At 36.4% G+C, this 14,240-nt stretch overlaps 1 protein-coding gene and 1 long non-coding RNA gene across 4 annotated transcripts; both read right to left on the bottom strand.

The window, feature by feature from the left end:
- Nucleotides 1-398: 398 nt before the first annotated feature.
- LOC113669962 (uncharacterized) lies at nt 399-5,546 on the bottom strand. Of its 2 annotated transcripts, none has more exons than XM_089205158.1 (5): nt 5,474-5,546; nt 5,271-5,351; nt 3,750-4,452; nt 3,125-3,262; nt 399-2,683 (listed from the first exon to the last, which is right to left on the bottom strand). In XM_089205158.1, exons 2-5 carry the CDS (start codon nt 5,346-5,348, stop codon nt 2,238-2,240), a joined length of 1,365 nt encoding a protein of 454 aa, XP_089061284.1. In that variant the 5' UTR covers nt 5,349-5,351; nt 5,474-5,546; the 3' UTR covers nt 399-2,237. The 2 variants fall into 2 exon arrangements, with proteins under 2 accessions (XP_089061284.1, XP_089061285.1); XM_089205159.1 differs by having other exon boundaries at nt 3,125-3,259.
- A 4,481-nt stretch (nt 5,547-10,027) lies between these two features.
- On the bottom strand, nt 10,028-12,502 carry LOC149047262 (uncharacterized). 2 transcript variants are annotated; one of them, XR_016186228.1, is made up of 4 exons: nt 12,277-12,502; nt 11,535-11,667; nt 10,575-10,785; nt 10,028-10,459 (listed from the first exon to the last, which is right to left on the bottom strand). It is a non-coding gene; the product is annotated as an uncharacterized LOC149047262 (long non-coding RNA). The 2 variants fall into 2 exon arrangements; XR_016186227.1 differs by lacking the exon at nt 12,277-12,502 and having other exon boundaries at nt 11,425-11,667.
- Nucleotides 12,503-14,240: the final 1,738 nt, after the last annotated feature.

The following is a 14,240-nucleotide window of genomic DNA, read 5'->3' as shown; positions in this document are numbered from 1 at the left end:
TATATGTTTACTTTTACTTCTTATTTTGACTCTGTATTTTAACTTTTACTTTCTGGCAGTAGCATGCTCAGACTCCCCCAGAGGTTCACATCCTATGTACTTGTAGTCACTGCTTTGCCAGTCCCAAAGCTTCCATTTTTTCAATTGCAAAGGGTTAGAATCTCTGAAACCTTAGAATGTAGATGCTTTTAACCTATGGAGCATACTTCCCCTTTAAGAAACACAGACTGGCATTTTTCAGTCTTACATGATAATTTCCAATTGGTGGTACTTCATTCTTAAGCCAGATTTCCTTCATTCAAGCTTGGATGAGGAAAGAAAGAAAATGTGGAACTAAAAGGTGTCTAAATTGCTATGAATTGTCTAAAAACCTTATGAGAGATGAGACAACACACAACTAATGTGGGGAGAGTTATGACATTTTATTCAAATCCATCATCATGGTTGGGTTATCAAGACAGCCATATTCCCCAAACAAATCCTCATATTTCCATTGTTGTTTACTAGCAGTGTAATTAATAATGAAAGATGTTAAACACTCATGCATACTTTCTCATTTGCATTTTATTCAAAAGTCATTACAGGTGAAATTACATGCAGTGAACAGTCCCTTGAAAGAAGTGCAGTGTACAAAAAAAATTCCAATATGAAAGTAAAAATTAAATCAACCAGAACTGTTCAAAAACTATCATAAAAAATAAAACCACAAAGCCATCAACCAATTGGGAGGACTGTGATGCTCTATTGCAATAAAACATACCTATACATAGCTTTTTAAAGCAGAAAATAGATCAGAGTAAAAATAATGCACTGCATTTCAGGCTAAAAAATTGAATCTCAACACTAGTTCAGTTGATCAAGTACCTTTCGCTAGTGCACTTAATCTAACAATTTAAATAGAAAATCACTTGAATAGAAAATCATACAAAAAAAGCCATCAACCAATCAAGAGGATTGTAATGCATTATTATAATAAGTCATACTGATACACAGCTTTTTAAATCATAGATATAGTATCACAGTAAAAGAAGCGTACTGCATTTTTGCCTAAAAAATTGAATCTAAACACTATTTCAGCTACAAAGCTTTTTTAATGGACAAATATCTCAGAATAATCTCAGGTATAATTGAAAACGGTCTGTACGTGACATACTATGATCTATCAGTTTCCATTTGGAGTAATGTTATCATATTCATCAACCGTGCAAAGAATGCAAATTTTTGTGGGTTTAAATATGGAAAACTGTGTGAAATCAAGAAAGTAAATAAATAAATACATCATTGTTATTAATATTAGTTTGTAGGGTTTGAAAATGGATCCATCAAATTGAGTTATGTAAATGCATACATTTGTTTTGAGTTGCCTCTTTCTTCCTTACATTTAAAATCACTTTTTAGTTCTCCAAGCTGGGACCACTTTGCTAAAGAAAAAAATTTTGTTTGCAGTCATCCAATAAGCTGTAACGTTTTAATTACCAAGAGTTTGTGGTTTTGAAGTGAGACAGACATTCTGTTTCACATAAAATAACATTGTCATATTGCCTAAAATGTCTCTTTCCACTTTTTTCTGGTGAGTATATGTAATACATTATTTTTGATGGTCATTTTATAATCTTAGATTGCCCAATGGCAATTTGGAAATGAGCTTGGAGCTCTGCTTGAAACTGTTAGTTGTACTTCATTTTCTGACAAATTGTAGTTTTGTAAGAAAATTTTCAGTCAAGGGAAAAACATAGACATATTTAAATTATTATTACCAATGAACAAATTTTGTAATTCACCCATTCTACAAGACTTTTTCTCACACATCAACTAAAAAAAGAATTCAGTGAGTGTAATAACAAATTGAAGGACACATCTACTTCTTCATCAATAAACTCTTGCTGCTTTCCTCTTAAGAAAAAAAAACATTGAATATTTCCACTGTTAATGGTTTTCTGCATTAGACTGTAAAAATTAAGGATGATCTCATAGACACATCAGTAGGCTAGTTATTTAAATGAAGACTGCCTCAGGTTAAATGTGAGATGATGAATTGTTGTCTAGATTTCTTTTGGTTAAGTGACATGTTTCAAGTAAACTAAAAAAAAATTATTGTAGTGTTATGTACCAGAGTGTTGTTTGGTATCAACTACACAAAGAGGTAGTTGTTCCTAGTACGGCATACGCATATACCTTCCTCGAAGCACATATGCACCAAAGAGTTATTAGATTACCCACTGTATTATTGGAATCTGTTAACATTCAGACCAACCATTTATCTCATCGACTATGTCCTCCCTTTCCATCGCCTTCAGTATGTCTACAAAATCCCCCACAGTTCCTTTGGGTTTTGCTGCAGAAAATCTTTCTCTAAGTAGAACATAAGTAACGGGATCAAACACATTCTGTGTAATGACTGCTTGTTGGAGAAGTTTAAAATCAGATATTGTAAGTCCAAGCTTCTCTGCAAGCAGTCTTTTGTCTTTGCCATCCGTTCTTAGTGTGTCAAGTGACAAACAAATACGATGCAAAAGCTGAAATGGCATATGCAAAATCTTGGTACTGTATTTTTCTTCTTGTGTTAACACTGACCAGTTGACAGCTCCCAATGTTTGCACACCCATACTGATCGTGCCATTCCTGACAAGGGATTGAGGCCATAATTCATGTGAAAGAAACTGGTTTTGAGGCTGCTGGATAACTGTGAAAAAAAAGCACAATATTACTGCATTCTGGCTTCTTTTTAAATTGGATACCTTTAAGGCCTCTTAGCCCTTTCACTCCCAAGATCTGATAAGTAAATCTCCCTTCTAGCTTCTGTACATTAGTTATCCTTCAATATCACTTGGTTTGAAATTATTTTATATTATGTTTAACATGGTACTAACTTCATGCTGTATCACCTGAAAAAAATTATTCCAGTTCTTGAATATTTATATAAACATACAATCTCAGAGACTTCAAATGTCTGGTTTGCAATAAATTTTGTTCTTCCTTGTGTGGGGTATGGAGGCAAGGTTTTGTAATTTCAGTTTTCTTTGAATTGTACATTTGGCTTAATTCATGTACAAATTCCAAATTAATTGAGAATTAAAATGAAACTGAATACTAATAAGTACTTGGCACTAAAACTGACACTCACCCATGGAAGCAGGCACCAGACAAGGAACAATGTTTGGGTGTAATGTGTTCTTGTTAGTTGGTTGGTGTAAATCCCTTGGTGTTTCATCAATACAAGAAGGAGTACCTGGAAGCTGTGCTACTACCTCAACTCTGCCTGCTTGAGTTAAAATAGTAAATTACTAATAAACAAATTGAATTAGTTCCTGCAATACAAAGAGTTACTGTCAGCCTCCAAAAACCTTAGTGGTGGTTGATACTCATGGGTGTAATTGTAATTACAATAAAGCTAACATTTTTCCAAAAAAATTTATATACACTAACAAAAATAAAAAACAAAGAATCACAACCTCAAGTTCATTTATCAGAACTGGTGCCTTAAAGGAGATTGGGAATATATCAAATGTCAGATTAGTGTCAGCTCTTGCTGATGCTTAACTACTAAGCATTAGGGCACCATATTTATCCATACTTTGGAGGAAAAATGAAACAGGAAGTGAGAAAATCTGAAAAATAATTAACACTATATTTTTCAAAGCTGCTGTGTACATGAGTGCAAACAGTTTTGGTCAGTTTCTTACTCTTTACACTAGCAGCTGACATTTTGGAAATGTAGATCAATCAACAATAGGTTTGACAATAATTACCTGAACCATTATTTTCAGTCCCATGAGTCAAAGCTGATACTGTGTTTAGGGATTTGTCTCCCATCTCACTTGAATGGGCACCTCGATAAACAACATGGTTTGTTCCTAAATCAATATGACAAGCTTCATCACCTTGCTCTGATTGGCCTGACAATGATGGGCCTGGCAAGGATGGAGGTGCATCAGCTGTAGTTTCTTCTGATCGACTTCTACCTTTATTTTTCTTTTGCAACTTAAACACAATAGCCACCGATAAGATCACAAGAAATACTGCACACAATATGTAAATGGTGGTGTTGTTTGAATACCTGCCAAGTGGTGGCAATATGTTTTCAGTGTTCGGGTCTTTAGTTGACTTAGATTCTCTATTTTGTATGATGCTGGAACCAGCAGGAACGAAGGAGCTAGTGGCAGAAATGACCAAATTTGCTGTGGTGGCAGAAATCTGGGAGGTAGAGGTAACTATTCCAGATACAAAAATCGAATGACTTGTTTGTGAACGTTTCTGAGGGTGCTGTTGGATTTCCACACAATGTATATCTCTCTCAAAAGGAATAGTTGATCCACAAGGGACAGATGAAGTTGAATATCCCTCAATGCATTCTGGACAAGGGAAACAACTATGACATTTGCCTGTAGCATCAATTCTTTTAATCTCGCCCGTACAATCTGGGCATCGAGCCGATACCACTCCCTCAGAGACCTGACAAAGAAAGGAAAAATGGAGCATTAACCATAGCATAGTCAGACGTAAAAGCAATCATAATATAATGGGACCATAACGACTGAGTATTTTTGGTGCAAAATCTTTCTCTTACTCATCGCAAATTCCAATTTTCATCACCAGTTCTTTGCTTTAATCATAACAGTTAGGTGGCTAAGATAGCAGCACAAATTTATGTGGCAAAACTACACATAGTTGAAAACCTCGATCGATAGAATTCTCAAGTCGTCACGACCAAACATTTGGCTTGTTCTGACCACAGTGTAGACGAAATATCCAAGGGAAATCAAACATAATCACATAAAAACATAATCCAAACCCACGGGCTACGAAAAATCTATCTAAGCCAGCAAAAGTACCAGTGAGGCCACTAGAGAGACGTCCTCCTTTGGGAAGGTCCGCCATGTTGGCGGTTGAAATCAAAGCGGTGGTTGCCTATAACGATAACTAATTTGCCCAATGGGTGATATATTCTGACACAATGCAGCCAGGATACCGATATCGTCTTTCTCGACAGCTTTATCCTAGTCAGCATTAGGGGCCGCTTGTTCGCAGGGAAGTTACTTAAACTTAGATGGAGACAAAAAGGTAACAAAGGCTATTATGAAGCCAAATGAAAAAATTCACTCTTATCTTGGGTTACCTACATCTCGTTTTGCCAAATAGGTCTAAAGTTCTAAATAAATTACCAAATTTCAATGTCGATTCTAGCACTAAAAATGTTGAAAATCGGTTCCACTTAAACTTTTAATCAAATGCAGTGAAATCTCAGCTTATAACGAATCATTCCTACTTACAGTTGAGATGAGGACCATTAGGATCACCGCTCTCATTTTGCAAATTAAACTTTCTTCGAGAAACGCAAAAGAAGCCATTTTCTGCAAAGAAAACGAAGTGTAAGAAAATTTTGAAAACTGTTTCAGTCAAAGTCTTCCATTCACTAGCTTCTTAGCTAATTTTTACAGCCTCGGTCAGCCTTCAAGCATCGAGTTCCACATACCTTGAGCGAGAAATGAACTATATACAATTAGAGTTTGAAGTGTATCAGAGAGAAAAAATGTTATTTTTTAAAATGGACAGAAATAGTGGTGGGGGTTCCCCTAATTGATATTCATCACGTACGCACGAGCTAGCTTCAACCGTATTCAACGTTTCCTCGCATTTAGATAAAATAAAACAGTGGTTGCTCTTGATATTAAGGCTCGACAACAAGAGAGAGCAAATTTAAAGATTAATAGCAAATATGTTAAGATGTTATGAAAGAATAAAGGGGGTAAGTTTCTAAAGAAACTGTGGTGCTGCGTCAGTGGGTATAAGTATAACAGATAATTTACTGTATTAAAGTTCAAATGGCAACCAAGTGGACAATCAGGCATGGATTGATGCTACTCTGGTTTAAAGATTTAATGCACTTATCAGTGGCCACCCAGGGGGGTTGACCCCGGGGAACCCCCGGGCATTTGCACCAAGACATTTGCAAATCATCCAACTAGCCAGGGCCAATATTCTTCCACAAAAAGCTACCACTGTCCCTCCTCCGGGGGACATAATTTGAAAGGACTCCCGAATTGTGACTTATTTCCTGCATAATTTTTAATAAAAGTTTAACAATAACATATACAGTAAGCAAAAATAGCTAGTCCACCTGTTTTCTGCACACAGCAAGGTTCAGCTTTATGCCTTGTAAGTCGTAGAATGACAATTTTAATGAACATACACTTACTTCGGCATATGTTTACTCTACAGGGCTATACAGGGCTCAAAGTTAAAAACATCCTAGGTCGCTTTTTGCCGACGACTAACTGGAAAAAAGTAGTCGCAAATACTATGTTTTTTACGTCTCTTGTTCAACTGTTCAACGGTAATACCCAGTACCCGCGATCAGAATCTTTCATTATCAAAAATTGGCGTCAAAAGTCAGCAAATCTCGCGCTATTCCCCCGTATGTCCCTGGGGTCAACCCCCGGGATGACCGCTGATAAATACAGAATGAATGTAACCGCGAAGTTACAATTGATAGGCCCAACGTTTCGACACTCCTGTCTGGTGCCTTCATCAGTGGTGATCTAAACGCTGCAACAAGAGGTCTTTTTGTACGCTCACTAATTTAGCTGCCTTTTTTCTGACGAAAAAATTAAACCTTTGAACCAGTGTAGTATCAAACCATGTTAGCAGCAGGTAATTTAGTGTTAACAACTAAGTTGAAAACGTAAGTTGGCCACCGTAAAGAGTGTAAAGGCTGACGTTTCGAGCGTTAGCCTTTCGTCAGAGCGATAGACAGAGGGCTAACGCTCTGACGCAGGGCTAACGTTCGAAACGTCAGCCTCAATACTGAAATATATATCGCTTGGTTATCGACCTTAAAAACTCTACGCTTCTGATCAGACTTCCGGTACGGTCTCGAATAGATTAGATGCCTCGAAAATGCCCGGCAATCAGAAACCTTCACCAAAATGCCACTGAAAACTTCATACAAACCTGCTCAGTAGTACATTCGATGTTTATTTAGAAATGTTGGTTTTTCAGTAACACTATAAAACACATTAACATTATAGTATGCACGCGCTCGGAGAAATTTGTCCCCTAAAAAACAAATTAATTGTTGGGATGGATTGACATTTCTAAACAAACATCTGATGTTCCTAAGAAGTTTGAAAGAACCCTTCGGTGGAAATTCTGTGAAAATTTCTGACTGCCGAGCATTTAGCTGTCTATTTGAGACCGTTCCCGGCTGCCGAGCATTTAGTCACAGCGTAACATTAATTTTTCTTTGTCTTTTTTTTGCTTTATGCAAATGATCGTCATTTTCCGGTGAGGTGACTTGAAGCACGTTCGTTTGCTAGTTAACAATGTGCTGAGCAAGCGTCTTCGTCAAAACTTCAAATCCACTAAACAAGACTCCCGTAGACACACTTGGTTTTTACCTTCAACAGGTCTTTCAATTTACTTACAATTCTTTCAATTTACTTACAATTTTCACTTTCCGAAGTAGCATACTTTTCTCGTATATTTTGATGTCTTCCATTTAAGATCATTTAAGGAATGAAATTATTGTGTTTATGTGCTTGCGTCACCGCCTAAGCCGAGAGCAAATCTGACTTTTACGTACATAAAACAGATTTAAGAAATTTCCACGAGTCACCATGTAATAAAGTTCGAAGGGTATTCAAAAGAAAAAGAAAAAAAGAAGCTGAAACAATGAACCTCGCATTATCAGAGCTTTCGTTTATTTAATTCAGCCACCAATGACAAGGACCGCGCAACAAGTTTTTAAGTAGGGGCTATTTTTGGCTCCGTTATCATTTGTTAAAATATCTTTTGTTTAATTTTTGTTTTATTTTTACAAAAAAGCGGAGAGGGGGGCTAATTAACTGGATGGGGACCAATAAACTGCTTAGGTTTCCAATTGATTCACCGCTCTAACAAAATATGTTTTCTATGGTGTATGATTTTTCTCAAGCCAATATATAATGACTATTATTTGAACTTTTATCCCCGAGACACTTATGCTGTCTATAAGCTAATAAAGCATTTCATTAATTGTAGGCGCAAGAATTTGTATTATCATTTTTTGTTGTTGTTAATGTTTCATAGTTTCGTGTTAGGTGTTTATTTTCTCGTCTACATTAGTGTCCTTTGTCAGTTACCAGTTTTGTACTTGTTATATTTATTTGCATATCGTATACATATTGTTCGCACGTAATTTATTTGGTTAGTTGTCTAGTTTGCGAAAAATATCGTTACATATCTAGCTTTGGGTTTCATTTTTTCGTCTTTGGTTTGGTCACATTCCTCTTGTAAAAGTCCTTGTTTATTTCGCTTTGTCGTTTTCCAGTACTTTCACTCATACGTCGTAAGTTATTTGATGCTCATTCGCGTGTTTGTAATTTTGTTATTTTCAGTTACCGTGTTCAACAATATGTCAAGTTTGCTCTAGTAAAGTTTGAAATACGAGTGATTAGCGTTTGCGGCTATATTAATTTGTGTTTATGACGGACAGTTATTTTAAAAACTCTTGAGGGAAAGTCACGCCATTTTATCATGCATCTCTAAAAGCGGCTACCAAGTGGATTTTCACTGTGGCTTTGGTGTAAGGGTTAAAAATGTCATGTTAAAATGCTGGTGGAGAAACTAAATCAGAATTAAAAGAATATCACTCTATAGCTATGTAAAATAAATAGTGCAATATTTTTATAGGTGGTTTTAAGGTGAAAAATAAGAATAAATCAAAGAAAATGGTTATGACTGAGCTAAACTAGGAAAAAATTGATTTTGAAATATGACAAAAAAATAGAAAATATATAAAAGTACAGAAAAACGGACGGTCTTAATATTTACAAATGTGATAAGAAGGGGCAAGGAAGAGAATTTTACAATTTGCACAACTCTTTTCTTTCAACCATTCCTGAAACATATGTCTTTTGGAAACCTTACTCGCAAACTAAAATATAATGTTAATAATTATAAGCCAGTAGAGCTTAAAGAATATTACATGAATATCTCTGAGCATCACAGCCTGCAAGAGTCCAAATTTTCTTAATTCCCGAATCCTTCCCTACTTCCCTTTCTAGCTGCATTTTCTCTCTCCTGGTTTAAAGGCTATGAAATGGCATTACTTTTAAGGCGTAAAGTTCATTTCAATTCATTGTCATTCAAAAATGCCCTGAGGGACTTGTTAAGGCTTTGAAACGAAAAAGAGATCCTGCTATTTTTCTTGCTAGTTTAACTCTTAAAATTCCAAGATGTGATTGTTAATTCTCCTCTCTAGCTGTCATAAATTCCTTGTAAATTAGTAACAAGAATTTGGCATTCGATAAAGGTAACAACTTTTACCTGATGAAATTGAATTTTCTCATTATCTGTTCGCTGAATAATGTATGTATATCATGGGGAGAATTAACATGCTAATCACTTCTGGAGTCACAGGGTTCAGAGAAATGGATTGGATTCTATGAGTTGATTTCTAACTTGTGAGAGATGTTTGGTCTTTGACCCAGTTATCTACAACCTAAATCACATCATGTCGCTCCATTTTTCTCAATATGCAAATGAGGGGATCGAATACAGGACATTTCGCACAAAAGACTTTTAGCAAAAGTCTTTTCGCACAAGTTTTGGACCGTTCGCACAATTCTTAATAGTCATTTCGCACAATAATCGTAAGTGAGAAACATCAATATATAAGGTATTCTAATTGATATTGATATGATATTTCACCTTCACATGTCACTTTCAATAAGATCCAACAGAGAGAACGTCAATATTTATTTACGTGATAACTTCAATTAGATCGAAACGCTTGTGAACACGATCATTATTCTTACTTGAAGAAAGGAACAAATCTTTCTCTCTATGAAAATGTAAAGAACTTCCTATTCGTACGATTACTTCCATTACTTTTCCTTTGTTAAACGAAAAACTTTTTAGTCTTGACAGTACATCATCCACCACAAACATACAAACATGACGACCCACGCTGAGGACGCCATGTTGATTTAGAAAGTAATCGTCAGCAGTCCTCCCTCCTCTGAAGTCAAAATAAAAACCTGCGAGCTGTTTCACTTTTTATTCAAAAGTATTAAAGATCTTTATACAAAATTTTTGTGTAACTATATAAAATTCAAGCAATGTCAATTATGGAATTTTAATTACAATAATTAATTGATACATTCATTTGCTATCTAGTAACTATTAAACCGAAGGTACTGCCAAAAGTGAACAGTTCTTTAGTAATCTATACGAATCGATTTTCTCATTATCAAAACGGTCCCAAAGCCTAATTATCTTTGACTGTTTGTCACGATAGCGTTTTTGTTGGATTCTTGCGAGTTAAGCTTGACTAACAAGTTCCACTTGAAGCTCTACTGGCATTGCTTCGCTGTGCAGAAGTTTCACTAGCAGATAAAATTGCAGCTGACGGCGGAAAGAGGCTCTCTGGTTCATCCTATTGTGCCAACCCTCAATGTCGTTGTTGGTGCGGATATTCCTATAACAGAAAATTTCATAAGTATATGAAATGATGTTTAATATTACCATTTTCTCATATATCAATGCTATACGAAGTATGTAAGAAGCAATATAGACTTAGGTATTGAACCAACCTTCGATAAACGGACTAAGTGGTTGGATTCCATCGATTGCTGTTTATCCATGTCTTTCTCACGTATTCAATAAGGTTTTGTAGGACGGCGTTCTGGTCAGCCTCTTGTACGAGCCGTCTGCGGGCACATATGGTAGAGCCATGACTTTCCTCAAGAACATGTGGGTTGGTCTGTGCTCATGGTAGGCAGCTTGAAGTCCCAAATACTTGATCTGGTGAGGTAATAAAATGGAAATAAGAACAGATTTCTTGTTGTCTCCAATTCCGGTATGTTAGCGTACGATTCGACTTCCAGTGTGTTAATTCGTCTACGACCGTAGACGAATCTTAGCGGTTTGGGTGTATCAGGCATGTATGACCTAAAAGGCAAGGAAAATCAAAATAAAAAAATCAGTGACTTTGAATATTTGAATTATTTTGAATACGTGAGTCATTGTCTTATTTCCACTGATTTACTTTGTTATCTCCCTGATTTTAAAGCCGAGAAAAAAAGTATAATTTTGAGCATTGGAAAGGGGAGGTTGCTAGATTTCATACCGTGGTTTTATGAGTACATGTTACTCACGTAATCTGATGACAACAAACAGAAACGGTGAAAGTCTCGGAATAGTTTCGAAGGTAATTTTTATAAGGAATAAAGTAAAAACACCCCGCTAGCAAGAGTGAGGAAATCTTGAATGAAACACTTCGAAATATATTGAAAAAGCTTATGCTAGCTTTATCGATGAATTCAAGTATTTCAGTTCCATTTCTTCAGGTATTCTGTGGACCAATGCAGACGAATAATGAAAAGAGCAATTACACAGGATAATTATTACAAAACGAGAATCGTGACGAATGCCATACTATACCGTAGAAGGGGTATCCCTCTAAATTTCTTAACATCCCTGGGAATTTCTGGTGCCCGTTAGGGAGGTCGACACTCTGAAGTCGGTTTCAATTCATCGTACAAGTCACTCACGATGCGAACAGAAAAAATCTCAGGTTATGAAACTCCCCCCCGTCTTCCGTTTGGAATGCGAGAACACCAGGAACATACGAATATCCAAACTCCCAGCGACGTTTGCAGCCAATCCTGAACCTCTTCTGACAACCTAAAATATGAATTTATTTGCTCACGTCACTGTAGAGATATGCATAACATTACGCAGAACTGTGGGCTCAGTCGTAAAGAAGTTTACACGGATTGCTCTCATTCGATTGAGTCAAAACCAGTTTTCTATGAGCTGTATCTAACCATGATAATGCCTTGTTCCGGCGTATGCAGTTCTGCGTATGTATGCGTTCGAGAATCAGATAGAACTACCTGAAATAGAACAAGAAGAAGTGCATTAAGTTGAAAGTTCTTATCTAACTATCTGAAATCGCATGGAAAGTGTGTGGGCCTTGACCGGGTATGTCGGATATTGGTGTGTTTGAGGTTTTTTTTTTTTTTTTTAGCAGCAATTCAGTTTGACTACATACTTAAGAGAGCTAGGGTGTACTGTGTATTGCATTTGGAAAACTCTTCGCCAATCACAATGAGAAATACACACATTCATCCAACAGACAACGGATTTGCCCTTTTACCGTGTAAACATTGTAAACATGTCTTCCTTTTCTACAATGATTTCATCTCCCTAGAATCAGTGGCCAAAATTTTAAGGAAGACCGGCTGGATGAAAGTTAGCAATTAGTGTTGTAGAGAGGAATTCAAGAATTACCAGGGTAGAGTTCGTCCTCATCCTGATCGATACTTCCTGTAGTCGAAAAAGTTGACACTCCACAGTAAGGTTATATCCTTCAGGGTGATGTTCTCCTCACTGAGGTTCTCTATGATCAACACAATCTGTCCGCATTTTCCACTCTCCACTTTCAATTCAATCATATCATGTTCATCTGCAGCGGGATCTGAAGTAACTCTCATCCCATTTTTGTCAAATACAAGCTCTGGTCTGGATGAAAAAAAGAGGAAAAATTCACTCTCAACCAGGGAACTCTCCAAAAGTTTTTTCATGTGTGCTGTTTCACTTACTTCACAAATATCACCCCGTACTTTAATTAGCAAAACTAAAAAGAAAGGGATTTGATTTAGTGATCTTTGCCATGCAAATCTTTATAAAAAGTTAGTAAAAGGGGGAGAAGTGAGTTACATGACGGGAGAGCAATTGGGGGAAACTTAATTTCCATACTAGGATGGCTCTCCGTTGATTTTCAAATCCTTGTATTGTGCTGGTGTAAGTCACATTAACCATCTTCAAGAAATAGTTCAACCGTTATGAGTCAGTCTCCTGTGACTCAGAGGTAGAGCTTCAGAATGCTTACTGGAAAATGTTGGATGTATGTTGTAAGATAACATATTTTCTTTTTCATCTGCTCGGCGAGATGATTAATTTTTGCAGGACCCTAACTGCCTCGAGTGGAACAAAAAGGATTCATACATTCCGCTGTGTGAGCATTTAGTTCAATAGGAACTAAACTCCCCTCTTCTTCTTCTTCTTCTTCAAAAAATTTTAAATTTCCCATGTGTGACGTTCGCTTAGCTCGTGTTCATTATTAAGTAGGGGCATGGGGTGTGTCTCTCAATTTACCATATAAAGGGAAAGAATGAAAATTTTCCCCTGTTTCCTTTCCTGAATAAAGTAAATTAATTGAGACAAGGGCCAGCTGTAAAATTCAATTCTAGATGCCTTTATGTTTAAAGATTATCGAGAAGAAACGGGAAAATAATTTCAAAATATGAAATGATGTGGCTAAACATTTTGCTATATTCTCTCCGGATGATTTACCTTTTTGCTACATTCTTCCGGATAATTTACTTTCCACTCACTCTGTCGGGAAAGTTATTCATGAGTGATTACTTATTTACGGACAAAACTTAACGATTTTAGGATGTGGCTGAGAATTAACTCCTTTTGTTCAATGGAAATAAAGATCATGAAAAATCACGCGAACATGAGAATATTCGACGTCATTTGGGGAAAATTTGTTGTCCAAGTAAAATAAAATATTTTAAAAGACCACTTACCTGAGAAATTGGGTTCTAATTAACTCTTCGAACCATAAATAATCATCAGAATGATTAGGTCTGAAAAGGTCCTTTCGAGTATTTGTAACGTCTTCCAAGTATTTCGAGAAAGTGTTCCATTCCTGCCTCGGCTCTCAGGCAAAATATATTGTTCTCTGAGCTAATCGACGAGTAAATGTGACTTGCAGACTAAAACGTGATTTGATCAGATTCCCTCGTTCAGCCTGTAAAACAGATGTGAATATTGATCGCTCTTTGTTAAGCTTGTTGTCGTCAGTTTTATGAACAGAATGTATTGTTTAACTCGATTTTTCTTTTTTCTTTACAGGCTGCGAAACTGACCGCAGGAAAATTGTTCTTGCTTTAAGTTGACGATCGTTGGAGAACTACCACCAAATCTTATGAATCTTTTACTACCCCGTCATTTGTACAGGCGGAGACAAGCCTATGAAAATGAAAATTCATGAAGTCGGTATATTAATGAAGAAACAAATGCAAAGATAAATTCGAGCTACAATTATTTGGAAGTAGAGATTCTTTCGGAAAAAAAAACACCGAAAGGAGTGACAGGATAGTCTTCAAACTGTACCTAAAAAACAAAAGCTTCCCGATCCCTGTGCATTAAGTTTGTTAGCTCATCACTGTTTAGTTTGCAAACGT

The sequence above is a fragment of the Pocillopora damicornis genome, chromosome 4, assembly GCF_964200805.1.
Source record: "Pocillopora damicornis chromosome 4, jaPocDami1.2, whole genome shotgun sequence".
NCBI lineage: Eukaryota > Metazoa > Cnidaria > Anthozoa > Scleractinia > Pocilloporidae > Pocillopora > Pocillopora damicornis.
Note: the sequence above shows the minus strand (reverse complement) of the source record. Positions and strands in the feature narration are given on the sequence as shown.